At 39.5% G+C, this 26,004-nt stretch overlaps 1 protein-coding gene across 1 annotated transcript; it reads right to left on the bottom strand.

The window, feature by feature from the left end:
• Window positions 1-866: 866 nt before the first annotated feature.
• On the bottom strand, window positions 867-25,687 carry ALDH7A1 (aldehyde dehydrogenase 7 family member A1). The gene is made up of 18 exons (XM_083354530.1): window positions 25,433-25,687; window positions 23,370-23,423; window positions 22,936-23,001; window positions 21,825-21,905; window positions 20,191-20,314; window positions 19,275-19,407; window positions 16,319-16,363; window positions 15,504-15,581; window positions 13,000-13,097; window positions 11,864-11,905; window positions 10,207-10,301; window positions 9,537-9,621; window positions 9,122-9,228; window positions 7,783-7,899; window positions 7,087-7,184; window positions 5,853-5,926; window positions 4,145-4,220; window positions 867-1,988 (listed from the first exon to the last, which is right to left on the bottom strand). The coding sequence occupies exons 1-18, from the start codon at window positions 25,634-25,636 to the stop codon at window positions 1,934-1,936; spliced, it is 1,632 nt and encodes a 543-aa protein (XP_083210656.1). The 5' UTR covers window positions 25,637-25,687; the 3' UTR covers window positions 867-1,933.
• Between the last annotated feature and the right edge of the window lie 317 nt (window positions 25,688-26,004).

The raw sequence follows: 26,004 nt of genomic DNA, 5'->3' as shown, positions 1-26,004 counted from the left end.
AATTGATGCCGTAGATAGGGCTGCCCTTGCAGTGTCCAGGAGCTTCAACTGGTGCAGAATGCAGCTACGCAGTTATGTACACACAATAGGATGGCACACAATATACATCTGTTCCATGAGCTGCATTGCCTGCCAACTTGCTTCTAGGTGGAGTTCTAGGTGCTGGTTTTGTCCTTTAAAGCCCTACATGACATAGGACCAGGTTATCTGAGGGCCTGCCTCTTTTTTATTTATATTTAAAAATTGCCCATGTCCCTCTTCCAGATCACTTCTACCTGTTCCATCCGGTTAAAGCAAAAGGTATGCTGCGGGTCCTGTCTACTAAAGAGTTCCATCTTGCAGCATCCAGAGGCTTTTCTGTTGTCGCCCCATCTCTGAAACATCATTCCTCCCCCCTCCCAAGTGAAGTTGGCCCAATCCCTGCCTTATGGGAAGCACTGAAAACATAATTCTTCCCATCAGCCGAGAGCACGGGTGTCAAACGTGCCGCGTCACAATGTATTGCGACTTTTTTTGCATTGCCGGAACTGAGCTGGGGCACGGCCTCCGTATGATGCAACTGGCCTGCAGGCCGACAGTTTGACACCCCTGGCCTAGAGGATTCCATGGTGAACCTGCCATATGTCAAGTGACAACTGTTCTCCTGTAATTTTGAATATTTATGTTTTTATATATATATATTATCTGTTTTGTTTTATGTTTTTTATTATGCTTTGTACACTGCCCCGAGTTTGGTGATATGGATGGGTGTATTAATTTACTTATATTTAACACAGGACAGTGTACAAAACATAATATATGTATCTTATAATCAAAAATGGATCTTTCATCGTTAGAAAGAGATTGCTAGATTATGTAAATCTTTTCACTCACATACATTAAAAAATCACAAGATATGACTGTAAATAGCCCTACTTCATTCATACTTTTTAAAAATTGAGTGTTTAAACTTTTAAAATATAACTTTAAAAATACAGTTGGAGATGTAAGCATTTGCTTGGTTGAAAGAGGCTATATTTCTCAGAGCCTCGCTCTGTTCCTCCCACGAGCCTTAAAAACTACCCTTTTAAGATTTCTATAATACAATATAGCTCGACAGCAATGCTTTGATTCTAGTACCTGAATGAATAATAGAAACATTTTGAAGGGCCATCAAACGCTTTTAAAAAGCTCAAGGAATTTTTGTATAACAAGAACAAAGTTATAGCTGCACTGATTGTTTCAACTTCGGCCTAAAGGAGAATTTGTCACTGTTTGTTTAAGACTGTTTACGCAGCTTTACTCCACCTGCCAGTTCTGTTTCAAGGTGAAGGAAGGTGGCTTCATTCCACAAATCACACTATCCCTTCCTAATCTGGTGCCCTCCAGATGTGCAGGACCACAACTTCTATCGTACCAGCTATGACAGTTGCAGATGGCATGAATTGAAAGACTAGGCTGAGAATTCTACTGTAAGAATAATCCTAATACTGGGATTTTATTTGAAGAAAGATACTGTGGTCCCAAAAAATAATATTTTAAAGAAATAATCAGGTACTCCATAATAACAAGAGCTTTATAAAGTTTATTTCTGCAGTGAAGTCAGTATTATATAAATTATTGCCAAACACATTGGCTGCCATTGCGCTACCATGGTGGCAAAGATAGGGTTTTAGGATTTGTCCACTCATAATCAAAATTTTGTAGCCCATAATCTAAATTCTACTTCACTGCCAAACTCTTCATCTCACCTCCACTGCACAGAATCAAGAGTTTGGGCACATTTTTAACATGATTGCCATACATAACATAATTTGAATTTTCTGGATGAAAGTAGTGCAGCAGTTAAAAACATCCTCAATGCTTCAGGTAGTCATTGTCCGCGGATTTGAAATCAATGGATATTTGGTTTCTTAATGCAAGGTTCACCAAAGGCAGTGTTTCCACCTGCCTCTTAATTAAATTTGATTCCTTGAGCAAGAGGCAAATCTTTGCTGTAATTAATCGTGCTGAAAGATAAAACAGAAAAATCGAATATGCAGGTTTTAGAAAAAGTCCATCTAACAAAACTAAATGCACATTTAGCTCAATATTGAGTTTCTAAAATAATCAGTCAGGTCACAAGACATTTTCAGAATTGAGAACATGGATTCAAATGGAAGTACATCAAGGTAGTGTCACAATACTGGAAAGAACCATCAATATGCACGTTTGCTAAGGAGGTTTCTGTATTCATGACCACATATATCATTTTATTTTTTAGATTTATTCATATTTAGATTTTTATCCAACTTAAGGTGACAAACATACCAAATACTTCTTCCTCCTATTTTCCCTACAACAACCCTCTTAAGGCAGACCTGTCAATCTCAAGGCCCGCGGACCAGATCCAGCCCGTGATGTGTTTAGATCTGGCCCGCTAGCAGACTAGTAGAAGGAGGCATTTGAGTATGTAGCGGGGGAATAAGCTGAACTGGCGGCAGCACCAGAGAGGCCTGGGGGAGACTCAGGTGGAGCTGTGGTGTTGCTGGGGCTTGGCTGAGGCCCCGGGATCAGCACGCGCAGCTCCAGATGATCAAGGCTTCTGGCGGCCTCTTTTTAATTCAGAGCTGTTAAAAGTAAAGATAAAGGTTCCCCCGCACATGCGTGCTAGTCGTTTCCAACTCTAGGGGCCGGTGCTCATCTCTGTTTCAAAGCCGAAGAGCCAGCGTTTGTCCGAGGACATCTCCTTGGTCATGTGGCCAGCATGACTAGATGCCAAAGGTGCACGGAACGCTGTTACCTTCCCACCATAGTGGTCCCTATTTTTCTACTTGCATTTTTACATGCTTTCGAACTGCTAGGTTGGCAGAAGCTGGACAAGTAACAGGCGCTCACTCTGCTACGCGGCACTCGGGATTTGACCCACCAAACTGCCAATCTTCATCGACAAGCTCAGCGTCTTAACCCACTGAGCTACCATGTCCCATTTCAGAGCTGTTAGAGCATCTAATAGATTTTGACATGTGAATATCAAAATGGCAGGAGGGAAAGAATTAGAATGAACATACAGAAACAATTCTCTCTTAATAATTCTGTATCCTGCCATAGAGCAAGTTATGTAGAACCATCAGATTTCAGTTAGTGAACCATTCCTATGGCTTCAGATGTGTTATTTAATTAAAGAACAAAAGCAAATGAAATTCTGTATCAAATTAGGGGAGATATGCATAGCTATTCCAAAACAAGAATATTTCAAGCAAAATTTTGTTATCACAGCAGCAATCTGACTCTCACTTCAATAAGCATTTCCCATGATGTTTTTAAAATGACCTAGAAACATTTCAGCCGCATCACAAATCGTATTATGCTTGACGCCCCTCTCTGCAGTTTCCTCACAAAATCTCACATCATAATGCAATTTTTAGTATATGCATGCTTACCTATTTGTTCTGAATTTATATATACCATTACTTTTAAGATCCAATTATTAAAATTCTTGACAGAGTATTCTATTCCTCTCTGCAAGAAAATTAGCTGAAAAGCACTTTGCTGGAAATCCTACATTTAGAACACTTGTATCACTTGTATCAATGTGCCTCTAGAGGAGAGAGACATCCTTAAATTTTGATGGACATGCTTAGCAGCCAAAAAAAAAGGCAGGGGTCCAAACGAGAACCAATTTTCATTTAATTCAGTTTTACAATTAAATGTAATGTTATCTAAATTAATTAAATCCATGTATTAAGATAACTTCTTGTGCACTTAATAATTTCTCCTTTGTTTCACACTAAGCCTTTTAAACATTTTTCTAAGGGGATACTACATTTCTGACCTTTTATGACTTTCTTTGCCCATCTCTAGAGTGATTAGAACATTTATACTAAGCATCATCAATCTGATACCCTAGAGCAGGGGCAGGCAACCTTGGCTCTTTTATGATTCGTGGACTTTAACTCCCAGAATTCCTGAGCCAGCCATGCTGAGGAGAAAGGGAGAGGTTTCCAAGCTGAGCCATGCTGGCTCAGGAATTCTGGGAGTTGAAGTCCACAAGTCACAAAAGAGCCAAGGTTGCCTACCCCTGCCCTAGAGGTATGCATGGAAAATTACAAAACTACAAAAGTAACTAGAGGACATCCAACTATGGAAAGTTAGTTTACATGTACATAAACTCTTCAGAACTTACCAAGTGGATCGCCTCATATACTGCTTCCATGAATCACTACCAGATTCTCTTCCACCACCCGTGTGTTTATTACCTCCTAGAAGAGGAAAGAGAGTAGAAATTATATTTCTAAAATCAAGCAGTGCTACTTTGCATTCCCAAGTGTCATAAAAATGAATCATTTTTGTTAGGTATATGTCTGTGGCCTAACTGGTTGGGTTGGCAATATATATGAACTGCGATTGTATCATTGTTATAGAACTGTAATGTATCACTTTAACTATGTAATGCATTGCATCATAACTTCTAATGATTGGCCAGCGATGTTTCCTACGGCCATAAGAGGGAGCTAGAGACATAGCTTCTCTCTCTCTGTTACGTTCACTCTCGCTTGCTGTTACTTGCTGTTTATCATGGTTTGTGGGTTTGCTACTGTTTTGCTAAACCTGTAGAACTGTGTTTGACTTACGGACTGGTAAGAAGACTCTGTATCGGATAATCCTTGGACTGTTGTTATCTGCTATCTTTTTCATTACTCGTGTATGACCTGGACTGTTTTTTCCTGGACTCTGCTATTGTCTTATCCTACAAGTAAAAATTTTTGTACACACCTCAGTGTATCTGTGTAAACCTAACTACTCTCAGTATCCTCTTTTTTGTGCAAGCTCTCTTTCACTCAAGAGTTGCTCTGCTCATCCTTGTCAATTTTCATAGCATGCTGAAGTTCCTCCTGTGCGTGCGGCAGGTGGAGGTGGGGTGGGGGAGAATTCTGGTACTGGGCTGTGGAAAAAAGCTTGGATTATTGGGGTGGGGGGGAGAACTGTGGTGCTGGACTCCTTCTCATTTCTGGGGACTGGCTCCAAACACCCCATGCTGCAAACGTCTCATGCCAAAAACCTGTTTGGATTTCAGATCAGACCTTTTTTCAGAACCAGAGGGAGGGAGGTGGCAGTGGTTTGCAACCTTCCTGAGGAAACCGGCAGGGAAGATTGCAAATGGTGATCACATGATTGCAGGATGCTTGACAACCTTTTGTAAAGGTGCATGGGTTGCCAAATGGCCAGAACACAATCACGTGACTGTGGGGAAGCTGCAACAGCACTTTAGGCATGTGTCTCTAGTCCCTTTTGTTCAGCACCACTGTATTTTTGAATGGTCGCTAAAGAAATGATTGTTAAGCAAGAGCAATCTGTAATCTGCAAATTCTTCAGCATAGATCACTTTCAGAATAATTTTATCAGTTTAAACAATAAATTTCCCCAAACATTGCAGACTGTACAGCCAACATCTACCTAACTTATATAACAGGTTAAATATGTATTTAGTCCAAATTCCAACTAGTTCATTAAATTTCATGCAGTGTCATCATTCTTATATGAGTTATTGGGGAGAGAGGGAACCTGGAGACACTCCTATCATCACATGAGGTCATGAAATAGTATCCAATTCTTGAAAAAGTAATTGCTTCTGATCACTCTATCAAGGAAAATGAATGCAGAAGTGTGAACTGCCTCCTAAGAAATCCAAACGCAGATGCCTATTAACACACCAATAAACGTTAGTCTGTTCACTCATCACTCAACACACTCTCTGCAGATAATAATTTTGCATATGAAGCAAATATACTTCTGCAATTGGAGACTAAAATTACCCTGAAACATTCACAAGCACTTGAACTATGTGTAGGGTTACAAAGTTATGGAGATTTAGCTATATCTATACAACTTACCAAATGCACCTCCAATTTCAGCCCCACTGGTAGGGATATTGACATTAACAATTCCACAGTCTGACCCCTTGGGCCTAGGAAGAAAGAAAAAGAAAACTGCAATTAATATGAATTCTCTTGAAAGTCTTAAATTTCAAGAGGGATATATAGAATATTTCATTTGCTCTTTTAAGGCCCAGGAGGCCGCATAAATCTATTTCAGCAAAACATTAGGAATTACTAGTATAATAAGCCATAGATTGCATTACATTTTGCTCAAGGTTGATTCAAGGTTGATTTACAAATAAAGAAAGAAAGAAAGAAATACACAGTGTTCCAAAGGTCAGGCCCCATAGGACAATCACCGTTTTTTTATTAATATTTATTTTCAGCTCAATGTTACTTTACTTAGGAATATACGAAAATCGTGAGTTAATGAACAATGTTTTTCAACTTAGGCAACTTTAAGATACATAGACTTCAACTCCCAGAATTCTGTGAAGCGCCAAAACTGAGAAATACCATCAGATAATAAGGAAGCACTATTTACTTAATTATTAATTTACAAAGTTTAGAAGAGAATAAATCCAATTCACACATTGCATTCATTTATGTAATTAAATTATGTCTATGTTCTATGGAGTCTGTCTAGAAAAGCCGACTCTGAATGCATCATTTTTTATTTTTATTTTAATCCCATTTATATCATGTATATGAATTAGTCTAAAAATAAGAGAAATAAAAGTCTGTGGAGATTCTCAGTCATTCAGGTCATAGTTGTCTCAAATGTGCTTTTGCAAAAGGCAACTAGACTGCTTTTCCTTGAAAAAGAAGAAGAAAACATTTCTCTTCTCATCCAAGAAGCTTCATCAGTTCTAATGGTGGGGGATATACCTATCCCAGGGGTAGACAACCTTGTCTCTTTTATGACTCGTGGACTTCAACTCCCAGAATTCCTGAGCCAGCACGGCTGGCTCAGGAATTCTGGGAGTTGAAGTCCACCAGTCATAAAAGAGACAAGATTGCCTACCCCTAACCTATCCTTTCATTCCCCACCACCACCATTACAAGTGATGAAGCTTCTTGGATGAGAAGCGAAATGTTTCTTCTTCTTCCTTAAGGAAAAACAGTCAAGTTGCCTTTTGCAAAAGCACTTTTGAGACAGGAGAAATAAAAATTCAACAACTAAGTTGTTATGTCATACATTTTAAGCAGATTCAAATTTTCCCTGTTAGAGAAAAGGGAAGATTCATACCCTAGCCATCGGAATATTCTGCCCAAATCCTTAGTGAAGATGCTGCTGGACAAGCCTTGTTTCACACCATTGTTCCAACCAAAAGCTTCTTCCTCTGTCTGGAAAGCAAAATAAATTTAAAAAAACTACATGAACTTAGCACTAACTATAACCACAAAAATAGAACGATAAACCGGAACTTCTAAAATGTTTGACGATGCCAGGGGTAGGCAACCTCGGCTCTTTTATGACTCATGGACTTCAACTCCCAGAATTCCTGAGTCAGCTATGCTGACTCAGGAATTCTGGGAGTTGAAGTCCATGAGTCATAAAAGAGCTGAGGTTGCCTACCCCTGAACTATGCGCAAGGCCTAGTAAAGTCACAAAAAGACTGAAGCATGCCTCAAACTATAAGGCAAGCAGGGTGTTATTATTAAATACTCACTTTTCCAGTATTCATTATACTCATCATACCGGTCCCAGAACAGGGAGGCCTTATCATAGTACTGACCTCTCAATGTACCTGGTATAAAGTCCTTAGATAATCCCAGAGAGCTGCCACCAATAATTCCTAAGCAGCTGAGATATTTACTGTATTTCCAAAGCAGGAAAAAACCTCATGCAGCTGCATTAACTTCTAACACTATTATTGTAGTCCTTTGGATTTCACGTTGATATAACCTTGCTAGCATCTAACTAAAAAGCTGTTTTACTTACCTTAAATTTGAGCACATAGAGAATAGGAGCAAATGTCTCTGTGTGCACAATTGGAGAATTATGAGGAAGGCCAATCACAATGGTTGGTTCAACATAGTTTCCAGGACGATCTATAACCTTGAATTTAAAAGAGAACCCACTAGTTTCAGACAAAGCAATCTCTACGCATGAAAATATCTACTGCATAAACTTCAACAGCTATGTTCACAACATACAAACCGTGCCTAAAAGCAACAATACAACTGGGGTTCTGAATATTAGCTTGTCAGAAGTATGAGCTGCCAGGAGAATCATCTTCATTTAACTGCTCATATCAAGAGAGCTGATGTGCCTTTCTTTGTAAGTAGCTTCTTAAAGAGACAACTAGTAATAACCCTAATCTTACTACAGGGGTGTCAAACTCAATTTCATTGAGGGCTGCATCAGCATTGCAGTTGCCCTCAGGGGGCTGGGTGGGCGTGGTCTACTGGGTGGGCATGGCTAAAGTGCGTATGGCCTACTGGGTGGGCATGGCCAGCTCTACATTGTTTGCATCAAGGGTGCCTATGGGGGCCTGGACAGGAGTGAGACAGATCTGAGGGTCTCTGGCAGAAGGAGGGTCTCTGGGCCAGGGCCAAGGCAGTGGGGGCTGTTCCCTCACTGTTTCCAGGATGGCTTCGTGGGCCGCATGAAACCACTTCACGGGCCAGATCCGGCCCCCGGGCCTTGTGTTTGACATGTCTGTCCTACTAGATAAGGACAATATAAGACAGATTACTGGTTATCAATAGGAAACCCTGTGAGAGTTACCCAAGAAAGGTCTACCTTTTGGTCCTTCTCAACCTTCCATGATAGGGCTTCATACTGTCATAGGAAGTAACTGCTCTACTTCTAGTTTGTAGAAATCTGTATCTACAAACATAAAGTCTCCTTCGAGTCAAGTTCAACTGAAAACTTCATGGACACATCTGTTACTTTGTTTTCATTTTGTAGTGGCAAAAGGCACCGCTGCACGCCATTTTAATTTGCTAATCTACCTCTGGAATTGCCAGGTGTTCACCTGTTCAAGTACTAAAGAGTACTCAAATTGGATAAATTCAACTAAGTGCCACCTCTTGGACGGGTAGTTTTCAAGCATGATAAAGTGTACATTATTACAGGTTATGTAAACACTATAGAAACAGGAAATATATTTGGTTAAACTTGGTGAAACAAAATTCGAAGGTGAAGGATTATTTATCAGGTGAAGGATAAAAGCAACAAGAGTTTGATGGGGGTACGTAGTATTGGTCAGAACAACACATTCTTCGACACCACTGCTTTTAAGTTTTATTTTATAGATGTAAATGAGACTAATCACCTTCCCACCATAGACAACAGTGCCACCTTGTTGTTTGGCCACTTCCACTGCATCAAGGAACATCTTAACTGCTTGCTTTGTATGAAGAGGACCATACAAGGTGTTTGCTGCAATTAAAAAAAAAGTCTAAGTGAAAGCCAAATAAAACATATAAGAATATATTGAGAAATCCATTAGATTTATTTTAAAAGCTCATGGCTACAACTGGAACAGGTTGGAGCAACTTTGTTATATCAGTACGTGGTTATTCATATATATCATCCATTAGTACGTGGTACATCAGGGCATGGTTGTAAACAAAGGAAAAAGTTCTTTGAGGTAGCCTGAACACAAGACTAAAAGCTACTGTAAAAGTAATTAGATTTTAGTCAAGAACTATCACAGTCTATTTTCAGGAATAAAACAAAGCTCTTACCATCCCATGGATCTCCAATACGGACTTGAGTATACGCCTTCATGAGTTTTTCTACCATTTGATCATGGATGCTTTCATGCAAAAACTAAGCAGAAAGTCATGAATATTATTAGCAGTAACAGCACAACTTCAGCATCCTGCAGAAAACTATGGTATCTTCTGAAGATCTTTCAGATTTTTCTAGAGACTTAACTTTTGTAAAGTTATGACAAGCAGCCTTTCTCCACTTTTATGTGCTTAAGTGTATGTAAGCATTTTATTTCTAATTTGATATTTAGCAACTCATGATAGAATTGGAAGGACGTTTGAGAATAAGCAGTAAAAGATACATTACTCCTTATACCTTTTCAAATTGGGAGTTAGATTTATGCAAACTCTGTCTTATTTTGTTCTAAACTGCACAGCAAATAGGACAGGCAGTAAAGAACAAATAGAACACAATATCTCCATGGGAAAATATTACAGTATATTTGCCGGGGCCAGAAGCAGTTGTATGCACAAATTACTATCAAGATTATGCAGAAGATATGAAGAGAACAACTAAGAAATCTGTCTATATATCTATTGTCTTCTTTCTCTACATGTATTAACTATCTGTCTGTCTGCCTATCTATCTATCAGTCCACCCATCCAGACAGTAAAATACACAGATATATTAATAATTATTTACCAGCCTCCTAGCAGTTGTGCATCTCTGGCCTGCTGTACCCACAGCGGCAAAGAGGGCAGATGGGATGACCAGGTTGAGATCTGCATCTTCAAATACTGCAAGGAACAGAAGCAGATCATGATGGACCAATGCAAAATATAAGCAAAATAAATACCAACTATAAGGAGTTAAGCAACAACTACTGGTGAAAGACTGTCAACAATTTTTATTCTAAATATATCAGAAACATTTATAGCCAAAACCGAACATCTGCAAAGGTCAGTGATTATCAAACAAACTTTGTTTTGATTCTTCTAGATTCATACAGAGTTGGGAAGAACAACTCTTTTCCCTTAGACAATGAGAAAAATACAACAAAATGTATAAAGCAGAAAGATCTTGAAATTAGCAGCAACAGCAGCAGAGGGGAATTTTTAAAATCCCATGCATAATTAATTCCTGTTGCCATCAGAACATTAAAATTTTCAGTACAGTTCAGTATGGTATCTCAGTGCTTTTTTTGTAAAAGAAAAAGGTGCCGGAACTCACACATGTCATACAACCCGCCTTGCCTACCCTACAAGGTTCCACCCAAAAAAGGTGCCGGAACTCCGTTCTGAGCGTTCTATGAGAAAAAAAGCCCTGTGGTATCTAGTTTTTCTTCTACTTATAGAGAGACCAATATCTGAAAATCTCAGCCTTTGGTTCCCAAAACTTATTCAGTCCTAACCTTGAACTAAATTCAAGGTTTTTCCTTATCTACAGGGCCAATCAAATCAGGACTAAGACTTTTAAAAAAATGCCAGTCACAATACATTTCATTTAATCACATCCCCCATTTAATCCACTTTTCTGTTCCAGAAAAGAGTGCATGGCCAATGGGGAATACATGAATTCTGGCAAGTCAGAAAAGGGATACTGCAATCACCACTGATTCAGCCAGCTTGTACTCTGGCTTTCTCCTATGACGCAGAAAAAATATGTGACTCAAAATGCCAGCAAGACCATCTGATGAAGCCCGTTTTAGCTTCATCCCACTTTATCCTTGCAAGGGAGGGGAGATAAGAAGCACAAAGCACACTTGGGGCAGCAGGCAATCCCTGGGGGTGTGGGGGGAACAGAGATGAGAAGAGCGAGCTTTGAGAAGGGGCTTTCCTCAAAACTCTAAAAACTGGACGAATCAACTTGGTGGATCAGAATAGCTTTGCAGGCCAGCAATTCCACGGTTTACAAGTAAAAGCAGCAAGTTATCAGAGGCATTAACTGTCTTTTGCTGTATAAACCACAGTGAAAATGAAAAAGAGAAAAAAGCAACTGATGACTAGAAATAAAGGACACTTTCTGAATTATTATCTACCCACCTTATGCAGTGAGATTAGTAGATTATTGAACTGTGGACTGGAAGAAAGTACCCAAATAACAAAGCAGGGGAAAAAAGTAGAGACAGTGAGATTTGCCCAGAAAAAATAACATGCATATAATTCAAAAAGCATCTTGAGCACTCAAACATAAGCATTAATAATCCATCACCAAAATATTTTTTGCATTTTGATCTATTCAAGAGGACCATTAAAAAGCCTATATCTGGCCAAAGTATAGTAGTAGTTTCTGTACGTATTCAATGAGCCAAGGAGTAGTAAGCACTACTACCAGATTTATATAGAAATATTATAATTACCAATAATAGCGTTGTTTCCACCAAGCTCCAACAGGCAGCGTCCTATTAAAATAAACTAAGTCATATTAATCTAGCCATTAACTAGCATTTATGCTAGCCCACCCCCATCATCTCATCAGAATTTTATTTAAAAAATGAGAAACCAAGAAATGAAAATATTTAACAAAAATGTACAATTGTTTTATTTACATAGCCAAAAATGCCCATTTTTGTTACCATTTTTTTTAATCCCATTTATATCCCGCCCTTCTCCGAAGACTCAGGGAGGCTTACAATTTAAAGCACAAATCAATGTGCTTAGCAATAGCCTTCATTCTATGTATATGCCTGCTTATTAGGGCTTTCGCCCACCCCCCCCAAACGGCATTATTACAAAGTCAGCTTATTGCCCCCAACAATCTGGGTCCTCATTTTACCTACCTCGGAAGGATGGAAGGCTGAGTCAACCTTGAGCCTGGTGGGATGCGAACCTGCACTAATGGCAGGTAGCTAGTGTTACTTAAGGAGGCATTAGCCCACTGCTCCACCAAGGCTCTATAGTGCATATTAGCATTTCATGTAGGATTAGGGTTTTATATTTCACTCTAATTCTCAGCCATAGCAAAAATTAGAATTTAAACAGTTTAAAAGAGAGTTTTGAACATGGTTCTTGACAGGGTCCTTGGTCCAGAAACTGGGAGAATATTGGCAGAAATGGCAAGTATGAAAAGGATTCATCCTTCAAAAATAAAGGCAGATGGAAAGGTTGTTAGGTAGGTACATGGCTACCTGACCAAAACAGCCAAACAACAAAAATGATTTCTTTCCCATCATTTCTTTTTCATACATTTTTCATACAAACTCCACTGAGAAAACATCTTTTGCAATTGTGACTATTGGGTAGCACAGATTCTAAGCTGTTTATCTTACTAATATTCAGAATAATTAGATTAATGCCTGCACAGGGAAGAACTGTAGCGTGCACTCTTGCAACCTATTTTGTTATTTGAGCCTCGGTGATAATGTGTGACACACAGCAGCTTCCAAAAGAGCAGTACAGAGTAGCACTGTGTGCCTTTGGCCATTTCTGTTTCATTTCTCTTTCTTGCATCTAGAGCCATTAAAAGAAATTGAGAAAAAAATTATACTACACTTACCAAATCTTTCCTGGACTGTCACAGCTACTTGCTTGCCCACATTGGTGCTGCCAGTGAAGGAGAGCAGATCAATTCGCTCATCTCTTGCCATTGCTGTGCTACACAAGACAATACAGGAATATTTTAAGATAGTAGTAGAAAAAGTGGAGCTAGAAAGCACTTCTTGTTAATTACCATTAAGATCTATTGTGATAACAATGGAATATTTGATACATGCTCTATTATGCTCTTCATATCATTTTGCTCCTTGATCATAAGTGAAAATTCTTCCAAAAATGTTTATATTATAAAGCATGAATAGAATGGCAAATACTTTAGTGTTCTGCTCTATATTGATCCAAATAGATGTGGTGTAAAGGAAGAAGGACCTGTTTGATAGATAAAATGAGGAGACAACTATGGAAAGAAAAAAATGGAACTCTATTAATTTTTCCCACTCCACAAGCCTTTTCAGTAAGGTTGTGCAATATCTTGGGTTTAGTTTCAAAAAGTTTTTTGTAGTGGCCTGGACTGCAAATTTTCCAAGTTCCCACCTTTAATTTCATACAACGTGTTATTAAAATGTTCACACTGTACTAACCAGATTTTATTTTCCAAACTGTTAAGAATAACGCAAAGAGACTTATGCATGTCTATGTACTATATTAATTCCTATAGAATTAATTTCTTCCCTGTTGTCTTGACATTTCTAAAAAATATTTCCACTTCAAGACAATTCCACATAAATTAATGGTCCACCGAAGTTATAGAAAAGCAAACAATCCATTCTATCCATTATAACATTGTACTGATGGAGAAATAGTTTGTCAATTCAGATTCCTTTTCTTTTCAGTACAACCACATTTTTATTCATTTTACCAATGGCAACACATTTAAATTGCAATTCTATGTCTGGGACTATAGGATTACACTAATGATCTATGTCCACTGAAAATTGTTATTTTCTTATTTAAAAGTGATTTAAGTGGCACTGTATACAACAGTTCCCCTTTTCTTAAGTTCAGCCAACAATATGGAAGAAAGATGGAGGGAAGGAGGGAGGGAGGGAAGGAGAGAGAGACATAACATTATTGAGGATAGAATTCATTTGGATTAATTAATTCACTATGGCTACTATGCTGCCCAATAATTTTCAAGTCTCTGAGCAATTTCTATCAATAGCAAGATTAAAAAGAATAGATATACAATGTAACAGGACCCTCCATTAAATGTGCCACCCAATAGGGTTGGTTAAACTACACTGTCCTCAGCACTTTCCTGAAGAGCTATGTATTCATAGCTCTGCAGTTTATTTATTTAGAGAATTTATTTGGCTGCCCACTAACTTTCAGTGACTCTAGGAGGCTTACAGACAACTGAACAATGGCTCAATAGGGACAACTGACAATAGGGACAATTGAGCAGTTGCTCAATAGGGAAGGGGCAATCTGAATATTTGGGGACATGCTATTCCACAGAAGGAATCTGTAGTCATCACTCTTTTTGTGGTGAATACACTTGTGAGATTTCAGATACAGAAGCTGAGAGTATGGAAAAGGAGAAGGATGCTTTTAAAGAATCATGTCAGCATTCCTAAAAAGTATAACTCACTGCCAAAAATGCATTATGCATCAACATAAGCACAAAAACATGAAAAAGCACGAGTACTTTATTTTGGGCAATACAATAAATAAATTGTATTTAGTACTTAGTCGGAAACTGTAGGCAAAAGGTAAGTCAGAAGTATAGAAGGAAAAAAGTATAAAATTACCAATAGAGTAGAAATAATTAGTGAATTGGGAAGGGGGGAATTCAGAGAGTGATTCTCGTAAGATTGGTTGCTTAAGACAAGAAATTACTCCAGAGAGTCTGGGGACTGGGAATTAATTGATTTATGTAGTCCAATTGTAAAAAAGGGAATTGGATTTGCACCAGGTATTTGACAACCCCAATCGATCACTGTCTTGAGTTTTAACATTCTGACCATTGCCCACCTCTCTCTTCCCTCTTCATCCCCTCTACAAGAAAGCTGCTTTCCTAAAACCACCGCTATGACAACCACAAATATTTTAAGTGACACCTCTAAGCTTCAGAAATACAATAGCAATACTCTGGAAAGTTTTGATAAATGGGTGAGGTCCACAATGGAAAAGTGACACTGAAAACAGGCTTGCATCTGTCTGCCCTTTAAAACAGAAAGCTTTCCCAATGACAGGAGATTGTTTAGACCAGTTCTAAACCAGGTCCAACATATTTCAGGTTTGGGAAACAGAGCTGAAGGCTCTGTCCCTTTGCAACTTCCCAACGTCTAAACTGGAAAGAGAGAAGATCTGACATTAACGTTTTCTCTCCGAGGTCACAATCATATCTCCAACCTGGGTGCAGGAAACACTAGGAATCCAATGGACTGTGGATTGCTATATCAAGAACTGCAGGATTACACCCTTAGAAACAAAAAAAAACATGATTTCAGTAGTATCGGAATTTGTCTAAAATCTACATAATGTTCAAAATGTTGCACTTACCCAATATCTGCTCCACCACAAGCCAGAGAGCAAATAGCACCAGGCAGCTTGTTATTCTCTAGGACCTGTGCAATGATTCTGGTAATCAAATAAGACATTGATTAATGATACCATATTTCCAATGGGGAAAATAGAACAAATTTGGATAGACATCTAATATTTCACTGTTGACAATTTCATCTTGCAAGCATATCTAGATGTTGTTGAATACAATTCTTTTTCATGAAAAAGAGAACTGCTGTTTACTTACTTAAATGGCCCTCCAATGTAGCTGCCTGTCATCCTTCTCTACCTCACTTCCTGAGCTCTGGAGATCTTCAAAAGGGTAAGTGAGCGGTTTGACTGAGGTGGGGAGAAGCACGTGGAACCCAGTGGGCTGGCAAAGCAGACCCAAAGCCTGCAGGGACCCAGCAGAGAAGGATGGGATGGGGGAATAGGCAGGGGGCGCACTGCAGAATCTCTGCAGTCAGTCGTAAGGGCAAATGACTGCCGGTGGTGGTGGGGAATTGTAGCAGTCTAAACTTTGAAACCGGGTTGTAAGTAGCTTTGGGGGGAAGCTGTCACAATTTCAAACAGTCGCTAAGTGACTATTTGTAAGTTGATGATTACCTATACTTCCCACATCACCTCACTATAGAGGTTTTAAGTCTGGAATGCCTTCACACATGCATGCATACCACTGGGTGTCCAGGCAGCCAACTCAGAAAAAGGGCAAAAAGGTGAAATATCAAACAACAAGCCTGTTGAAACAATGTAGAAGACAAAACAAAATTGAAACTGCATGCAAGTCATAGCAATAAAGGAAAGAAACTCACTTTGTAACAGCCACACTGGTGAGGGATGTTGTGGGTGCACCTTTCCTTTAGAAGAAAGGGGAGGGGGAGATACAGATTCTTAGACATAGGAATAAACTAAATTAAAATGAATAATATATGGTATTTTGAGACATATTGCTACATTAACTAAGCACTGAAAGCTACAGAAGTACAGGATAACTATAAAAAGGTTTTTCTAAAAATGAAACCTACTGAAAACATAGAGAGACTTCTATATGTCCTTATCCAAGTTTTAAACCGCCAATTCCAATTCTAAGAATGCACCTCAGAAACCCACAGCAGGTGATGGAACTGAGAGTTGTGCTAAAGAATTTGACCAAAAAGCAGTTTCAGAAAAATTAACACCTCATAATAATCTGTCATAGCAAAAGAAAAATTAATCACATGATTACCCTTTATCTCATACAATCTACTGAAGTTCCTCCAGACACTAACTGTTCTTATTGTTAGAACTATCTTCATATGAATAAGGCTATTTTAACAACGTATTTGGCCATTTGTTTCTAAAATTGATTAGCTACTCCCTTGCAGGAATTGTCAGGTTGACATACAATAATAAAAAAAAAACCTCACTATCTTGTTCCCGCTCTTACACCATTTACTTTTTCAACTCGATTATTTGAGCACAGACCACTGTACAAAAACTGCATTTAAACTACCACATTTCACAGCTTGGTAGCAGCGTAAATTAGGGTGGCTTTGTGCATTCACCAACCTGACACAAAGCATGAGGATGGTTTGCTTGCTGTATTAACAATGACCCAAACCGCAGTACTTCTTGTATGGCAGGCATAGAGAGCTATTTTTAAACTTAAGCCGCTAGAAATCTTGGGAAGTGCCTAATGATCAAGACTCATCCAGAGACAAGATGGGTAATTTGTGGCATGCCAGTTATCTTGGCAGCATAGATGATAGCAGCTACACTATCCCAGCGTGAAGGGATGATGGGTTCCTTAGTGTGTGATATACAGAAACAAAGAAACAACAGGGCACGTTTACTGCAGTATAAATTCAGTAAGCCAAGTATTGCCGTCTTATATCAGTCTCTTTTAAAGCAATACTATCTAACATATATTAATATCTAATGTATTAACTAGAATAAGGTAAAGGTTCCCCCACACATGCATGCTAGTTGTTTCCGACTCTAGGGGCCGGTGCTCATCTCCGCTTCAAAGCCGAAGAGCCAGTGCTTGTCCGAGGACGTCTCCGTGGTCATGTGGCCAGCATGACTAGACGCCAAAGGCGCACGGAACTCTGTTACCTTCCCACCGTAGTGGTCCCTATTTTTCTACTTGCATTTTTACGTGCTTTTGAACTGCTAGGTTGGCAGAAGCTGGGATGAGTAACAGGTGCTCACTCTGCTACGTGGCACTTGGGATTCGACTCACCAAACTGCCGACCTTCTGATCGACAAGCTCAGAGTCCTAACCCACTGAGCCACCGCGTCCCTTGCTTAACTAGAATATGAATGCTGTAAATGAGATAAAAATATCATCTAATTTCTTGAAGACATGCAGTTGCTTTGCACAACTAGCAGCTGCACTATCCTATGTTTTTGTACCATTTACAAATGGCACATAACCATTGGCTCTTGTGGTTCTTGACTTACCATTGTTTAACTACTGTTGGAAATTATGATGGACCATAAACAGTGCTTTATGGTTCATCTTAAATCAATCACCTGGCATCATGAAATGGTGCCCCTCCCACATCATGTGATTGCTATCTGTTTGGTATCCTGTTTGCACTTCTGACGGATTGACAAGTGCCCCGCAATCATATGATCACCATTTGCAACCTTCCCTGCTAACTTCCCCAGAAAGTCAACAGCGAAGCGGGAAAGCTGCTGCTGCCTACCAAAGGATTTCCCTTCCCTGGAAATCTTTCCCTGGGCTGCAAAAACAAAGCTTGGTCTTCTGAAGTCCCTGCTTCATTTCTCCAGCCAAGCTTAGGAATTGCCTTCTGTGCACAGAGGGAAGAGGAATTTCCGATGTGGGCCTGGAGAAACAAAGCAGGGATCGCAAAGATCCAAACTTCATTTTTCTAGCCAAATGCAGGAGTCCCTTTCCATGCACGGATGGGAACTACCTGCTCTCCTTCAGCAGGCAGCTCTTTTGCTCCATCTGCCTAATGACCTGCACAGTCACTTAGTGACTACAACGGAGAGAGCTGGGATTGAGGCTGTTGAGCAAAGCAGTCGGATGGGGGTCTCAGTTAACAATCGCTTTACTCAGGGACTAAGATTCCAGTCCCGATTGTGGTTGTAAGCTGAGGACTTCCTGTAAAGCATCTGTCTGAAAATGCACTACTTTGCTTCAAAGAAGCAAACTGGCATCTTAAGCATATTTCGGTATTCATGACTACCTCTGAATTGTGGGGTACAGGCAATAATATGTTCCCTAGCTAAATAGTCCCTAAATTAGAGATATCCTGCCTTACCTGGAATAGCGCAAACACATTTGAAGTAAAACTGGGCTTTGAATGTGATTGTGGCATCTGTATACATTGCCATTCAGCTATGCAGGGTAGTTGGACTTTTTTGTGATGCTTAAACATTACTCGACTGAGAGTATTTATCCCATTTTGAGCCCAAATTATCTCCTCTGCCACTAATAAATCTTTCCAGCTCTTTTTAAATCGAGACTTTTCCACAGCACCCGCTTGTCATAAGAACAGGAATCGAATTTTAATTTTCTTCCTGATAGGAACTCCCTTTAGTGCTAAAGATCTAACCAAATTCCAGAGAAAAGAAAGTCTTACTCTTCACCTTGTAGGGTTATAGCTTACTAAACTGGCTTTATATCATTCTGAATTTTTGTTTGTTTCATTGTACTCCATGTGCATAAATGTTATAAAGTATGTTTGTGCACATAGTGTAAAGTATGGAGACTGCCACTGAAAATATTCATCTTGAAACTGGAAAAAAAAACCTTACCACAAGCAGACATTGCCACAGATGAGTGCAATTGCATTGTTCCATCCATAAACTGCAACAGGAAAATTAAAGGCTGTGATGATGCCAACTAATCCCAAAGGGTTCCATTGTTCTATTAAGGCATGTCCAGGTCCTAAAAGCAAAAACAGCCGTTTTGTTTGGCAAGCTCAGGTGTTTTTTCTTTTTACTTATCTATCCCATTGTCCAAGGAGATCAGGCATATATATAAAAAGTATCCAAACTTATTGTTACAACAACTCTTCTATTGTTAGTGTTGAGTTACTAAAATTGGCCCTAGATCAAGCAGCATATTTATCTAAGTTAGTAATCACAGAGAAATAACCCTAGGATCAAACGTTCCAAAGAAAAACTCAATTCAATAGTCAGGCGACTATTTACAGTGGTATATGTATATAGAGATACATACAACCGCACTCAATATTTCCACTGGTACAACAGTGATCTTTCTTCCTTGTTTTCCCTCTTTCTGGAGCAGATTGGTGGAAAGGGATGAGTATTTACACAGAGCAGGGGTTTTCAAACTCGGCCCTTTTATGACTCATGGACTTCAACTCCCAGAATCCCTCAGCCAGGCATGCTAACTGAGGAATTCTGAGAGTTGAAGTCCATGAGTCATAAAAGGGCCGAATTTGAAGACCCCTGATATAGAGGTAGAAACTATTATGTCAGTTGAATTTCCTACAGACGGGAGAAAATCCATAAATTATATACTTTGACCAAGTTTATGCAAGGCTGATATAATGTCTGCTTAGGACAAATAAATATTTTGGCTTGTCCTGAAGAATATAAACTTAAAATATTACCTATGTCCAAAATAATTCACTATTCTATTACTGAAATTTTCTATATCCGATTATTTAAATAAATTCTTATGCAGGCAAAAATGTAGGCTTACTTTCTGAAGGCAGCATGGGTCCACCAAACATTCGAGATAAACCAACAGCATAATCACAGATATCTACATATTCCTGGACTTCACCAACACCTTCAACAAAGATCTTCCCCATTTCTAATGATACCTAAAAGCATTAAGGAAAACATTAATCACATGGAACATGATGAATTAGTTTCCAATGGATGGGAACTAATCAGAGACAAGCAACCTAAAACTAAGGAGAAATTTCCTGACAGTTAGAACAATTAATTAATGCTCCAACACTGGAAGCTTTAAAGAGGAGACTAAACAACCATTTGTCTGAAATGGTATAGGGTCTCCTGCCTGAGCAGGGGGTTGGACTACAGTAGAAGACCTCCAAGGTCCCTTCCAACTCTATTATTGTTATTGTTATGAATGCTTAAAGTTTCCTTAGATCAGAGGTCTTCAAACTTCAGGCACGCTGGCTGAGGAATTCTGGGAGTTGAAGTCCACAAGTCATAAAAGGGCCAAGTTTGAAGACCCCTGCCTTAGATCCTCTCAACAGAACACTGCTAGAATATCCCAAAGGAAGGAACCTGTCTTGCTGCCTTTTCTAATTGTATAATTACATTATGTATGCAACCAATCAATTGCTCATGCTGTTGTGATTTTCAGCTGTAAATGGACAATACTAATATAATGGAATTGTTTGGATTCATCTAATGAATTCTAGAATCTATGTACACCCAGTTCTTGTGCCCTACAATGCTGAACCTGAGGATAAACTAAAGCAGGCATGTGGGCCAGATGCATCATACTGAAACTGCACCCACCCCATTGCTGGCAATGGGGAAAAAGTCACAATACATCACATGATGTCGCGAGTTTGACATGCCTGAACTAAAGCAAAAGAACTATTGATGCAAGAATAGCATATTTTTTTGCTGAACAAAACACAGGCAACCAATGCCTTTTTTATCACCTTGTCCTATGAGACAAGACGGAAAAAAATGTTGTTTGGATTGGTTAATAGGTGGATTGGTAGTGAATTTATTTTTATTTTATTTTAATTCCATTTATATCCCGCCCTTCTCCGAAGACTCAGGGCGGCTTACAAGCTTAGCAGTAGCCTTCATTCTATGTATATGCCTGCTTATTAGGGCTTTCACACACACCCCCAAGCGGCATTATTACAAAGTCAGCTTAATTGCCCCCAACAATCTGGGTCCTCATTTTACCTACCTCGGAAGGATGGAAGGCTGAGTCAACCTTGAGCCTGGTGGGAATGCTGACTGCTAGCTGCTACTCAACCAACAGAAACTTGATCCATGGAATGATTAATTTTTTGGGGGGGGAAATCCCATATCCCACAAGAAATGATACGCCTGAATTATTTTAAATCCCTACCTTCACATTTTTATTCCGTCATAAAAACCAATTTAGGAAATTCAATAGAGCTGTTTTGTTCAGAACTGAAAACATGCCTCCTTAACTTTAATCAATACTTGGTAAAAGAAATGAAGTCTGTTGCCATACCAGCATAATGGCATTTGTCAGTGTTTAGAAATCTAATTGATTAAATTAGCAATGCACTCCAGACGCAACACTACAGGAACTAATGTCTGCATTTTTTTTACTAATTTAATGATTATCAATTCCATGGTAAAACTTACTAAATTTCCTAAAATTTTGATTTTGTCTCTTAAGGCGTCTCCAATCTGTCTCACTATTTCTCCTCGTTTAGGTGCAGGAACCTATAAAAAGAAAGCAAAAAAAAATATTTGCTTAAGTCCAGTCTTTCAGAATCCTGCATGCTTTCCCTAAAATCATGCAAAATATATTTCTGGACATAAAATGATTTGATATTTTACTATGAATACTGAACAAAGCCTACACTGGATTGGTAAAACAAGCAAACGTACAGAAGTTGCTGTACTGAAAATTAAAATATTCTATGACATAAATCAGGAAAAATGCAAAACAATCCTGTCTGACCAATTTAGTTACACATTTTACAATTTTTATCATTAAAGGTAGTCCTCAATTTACCACAGCCATTTGTTTAACAACAATTTAAAGTTACAACAGCCTCCAAAAAAAGTGACTTACAACCAGTCGTTAAAGTTACAACCATTTCACCATCCATAGTTGCATGATTCAGATGCATTTACAAAGGTTGAGCATCTTGAAGTCACAATTTACAACCTCTCCAGCTGGCTTCTGATAAGTGAACTGAGGAAGCTAGATTCACTTAATTACCATATGATTAGCTTATTAACCATGTGATTCCTGTAATGACTGAGGTGATTCATTCAAACTTATTATCATGGAAAAATGATAATAAAATCAAGAGTCACATGATGACTACAAGTTTAATGACTGCATTGCTTAGTGACCAGTTCCAACTCTGGTCACAAGCCAAGGACTGACTACCTGTGCACTTTTTGAAATATATTACTATTTTTAAATGCCTCAAAAACATAGCTATCAAGTTGAGCCAGCAGAATGACAGCTAACAAAATTAAGTCATATTCCAACATTTTGATTAATATATCACACATTGATTAAGTGGAAGGAAATTCTATGAAATATACTTTAATTTACTCTCAGATGAACCTGAATGAATAGGACCAGATTTTAAAATCATACAGAAAAACACTACTTGATACTATTAGACAAGAGTACAATTCATGTGTATGATTTAAAAATATGAACATTTGATCTGAAAAAACAAACTTTAGCATCACTATCAAAACTATCCCTAGCATTCAAGATTTAACTCACCTCTGCCCATATTTGCCAAGCTTCTTTAGCTTTCTTTATTGTTTCTTCATAGTCTTCCAAATTTGCCTAAAACCAAGCAGTAAAAAAATGCTGCAATGGACAAAGTGATAACACAAGACTCAGTTTTTCATAAATCAATGGAAAATTGGAAATTACACAGATGTTTCATAAAGTCACCAGTAATCAAGTTCAGTTTGGGGGTTTCACTGTTATATAAACACCGATTAGCCCTATTTCTACACAAAATCTCCATCTGGTGGGGGGGGAATAATGTAATCTATAATATTTTCTACTTGTATTGCTTTTAGCTAGACTGCATTTCTTATTCATCTCATGAATTTTGTTAACATTCCAGCCTTGAGATCTGCTTATGATTTTTTCTCCTAATGATGCTTTTTATTAAAGAGTCATATATATATTTATATAAATCTTACCTGGCGAACTTTAGCTATGGGCTGATTATTTGCAGGACAGTATGTAGTCACAACCTAAAGAAAGAACATTTCAGTCCCATTTAGTAAACATCCCTACAATCATAAACCTTATGGTCAAAAGCTGGCACAAGTTAAGGCATTGGCTGGATCCAAATCAATAGAGCAGTTTTTATGCCAAGTCACATTATAAAAGGTAAAGGTAAAAGTTCCCCCCCCCCCCGCACATGCGTGCTTAGTCGTTTCCAACTCTAGGGGCCGGTGCTCATCTCCGTTTCAAAGCCGAAGAGCCAGCGCTTGTCCGAGGACATCTCCGTCATCATGTGGCTGGCATGACTAGACGCCAAAGGTGCATGGAACGCTGTTACCTTCCCACCATAGTGGTCCCTATTTTTCTACTTGCATTTTTACATGCTTTCGAACTGCTAGATTGGCAGAAGCTGGGACAAGTCACATTATAGGAACTGATAAATCAGAATGAGTTCAGGCAAAAGTCAAAAGTCCAGGAATCAAGCTGTACAAGAAGTAGCTGAATGCTAAATGCAGAAAAAATAACAGCGAGACATGTCGGTGATTTTCAAAGACCTGAAATGCAGAATTGCCTCTGTAGTTCTACAGGAAAGCTCAGATCCAAAAGAAGAAATTGGAAGGAAGGTTGTTTCAACTGCACATTAATTGAAAGAGCATGAGTATCAGATGATAGCTGAGGGCAGCAGGCTTTTGTTCACTGGAAGCTTTTAATCAGGCAGGATACTGTAGAATATCCCACACTGCAAATCCTGCACTGAGCAGGTAACTAAGAATAATGTGATTGCTTCTAAGTTTCCATCAATTCTCTGATAATCATCCTGGTCATTTTAACTTTGGAATTTATTAATCGGCCACATGTCAACTACTGTTTTAGTCTCAGTTGCTTGACTGCAAAATGACAATACTTATGCCCTGGAAATACAATTGCTAAATTTTGCAACAGGTTTGGCTACATTGATTAGGGTTTCCAGGACATGAAGCCCCCAATGCCTGTAGATCGCCAGTCCATGGAAGAGTACCCAAGGGTGACACTGGTGACTCATATCATCATAAAGGCATGCAGAAATATTATAACGAGGATATGTCAGAAAAGCATACCGTCTGCAATGTTTTTAGGTCTACCTGCTTATGAAAGTCACAAAAGAGGGGAAGAGCCGGAAAAAAGCTGCAGGACTGCAAGACACGCATTCTCTTTCCGAGCCGAGATCAATGAATGATTAAACCGAGACTTGTCTCTTTCTGCCAATTCTAATATGGGCTGCCACCATAATTTGTGAGAGGTGGAAAGGTTTCTTCAAATTTATTTATTTATTTATTAATGGGATTTATATCCCGCCCTATCTCCCGAAGGACTCAGGGCGGCTAACAACAAAACATATAATAAGTACAGAAATTAAGATAAAAATAAAATTAAAATCATCTGTGCAATAAATTAAAATTAAATTAAAAATTGTAAATATAATTAAAAGGCCTGTCAGTCCAGGTCAGCCAGGTGGAAAACGAGTGTTTTGAGGCTGCGACAAAAGGACTGGAGATTTTGGGCCATTCAAAGCTCAGTGGGGAGCTGATTCCATAGGACTGGCGCTCCCACAGAGAAGGCCCCCTGGGGGTCGCCAGCCGACACTGCCTAGCTGACGGTACCCTGAGGAGGCCTTCTCTGTGTGAGCGTACTGGGCGATGGGAATTCGTTCCCGGCAGCAGATGGTCCTGCAAGTATCCCGGAGGGCAACCGGTAGCCAATGCAGCTCACGCAGGAGGGGTGTAATATGGGAGTATCGGGGTGCTCCCATCACTACCCGTGCAGCTGCACTCTGCACCAGCTGAAGCCTCCGGGTGGTCTTCAAGGGCAGCCCCATGTAGAGGGCATTACAGTAGTCTATACAGGAGGTAACGAAATGCGAAACAAATAAACAAAAGCAAACCGCAGACTTCAAACGAAGAGAAACAACTTCAAAACATGCCCGCAGGACCATTTTCCAACCTCAGTTTTTACGGCTGTCTGTCAAACTTGCTCCCACCCGGCCTTGCAAGCCTACCTCTCCTCTTCCTCCCCAGGAGCCATTGTAAACTCCCTCGTTTTCTTCTCGAAGCCCCAATTCTTTCAGCCACGCGTACTGGGCTTGGTTGATCAGCAAGGTCGACATGAAGGCGGCCGGTCTGTTGCAAGAAGCGGTGAAGGAGAAGCTCTTCCTCAGCAGAGCACGCCTGGCGAGCCCCGAAAGCCCAACTTGCAGCAGCATAGCGAGAAGGGGCAGTGGCACCTTGAATCCCCAATAGCCAAAGAGGCGTCCGTCAAGAGCCCCACCCCCAAACGCAGAGCCCGGATTGGAGAAGACAAAAGGCTCGGTCCACCGTTGCCTGGCGGACCAAACAAGGCCCGCCTCCATCCAGCGTCGACTCCTCCTAGCGACTAGGCCAGGGGTAGGCAACCTCGGCTCTTTTATGACTCGTGGACTTCAACTCCCAGAATTCCTGAGCCAGCCAAGCTGGCTCAGGAATTCTGGGAGTTGAAGTCCACGAGTCATAAAAGAGCCGAGGTTGCCTACCCCTGGACTAGGCGCATCCTCTCTGCGCCTCGGGGCTTTTCTGCTTCTCTCGCGCATCTTAA

Source organism: Vipera ursinii (genome assembly GCF_947247035.1).
Source record: "Vipera ursinii genome assembly, chromosome: 2".
In the NCBI taxonomy this organism is placed as follows: Eukaryota; Metazoa; Chordata; class Lepidosauria; order Squamata; family Viperidae; genus Vipera; species Vipera ursinii.
The sequence above is the reverse complement of the archived record's forward strand: the minus strand, read 5'-3'. Positions and strand labels throughout refer to the sequence as shown.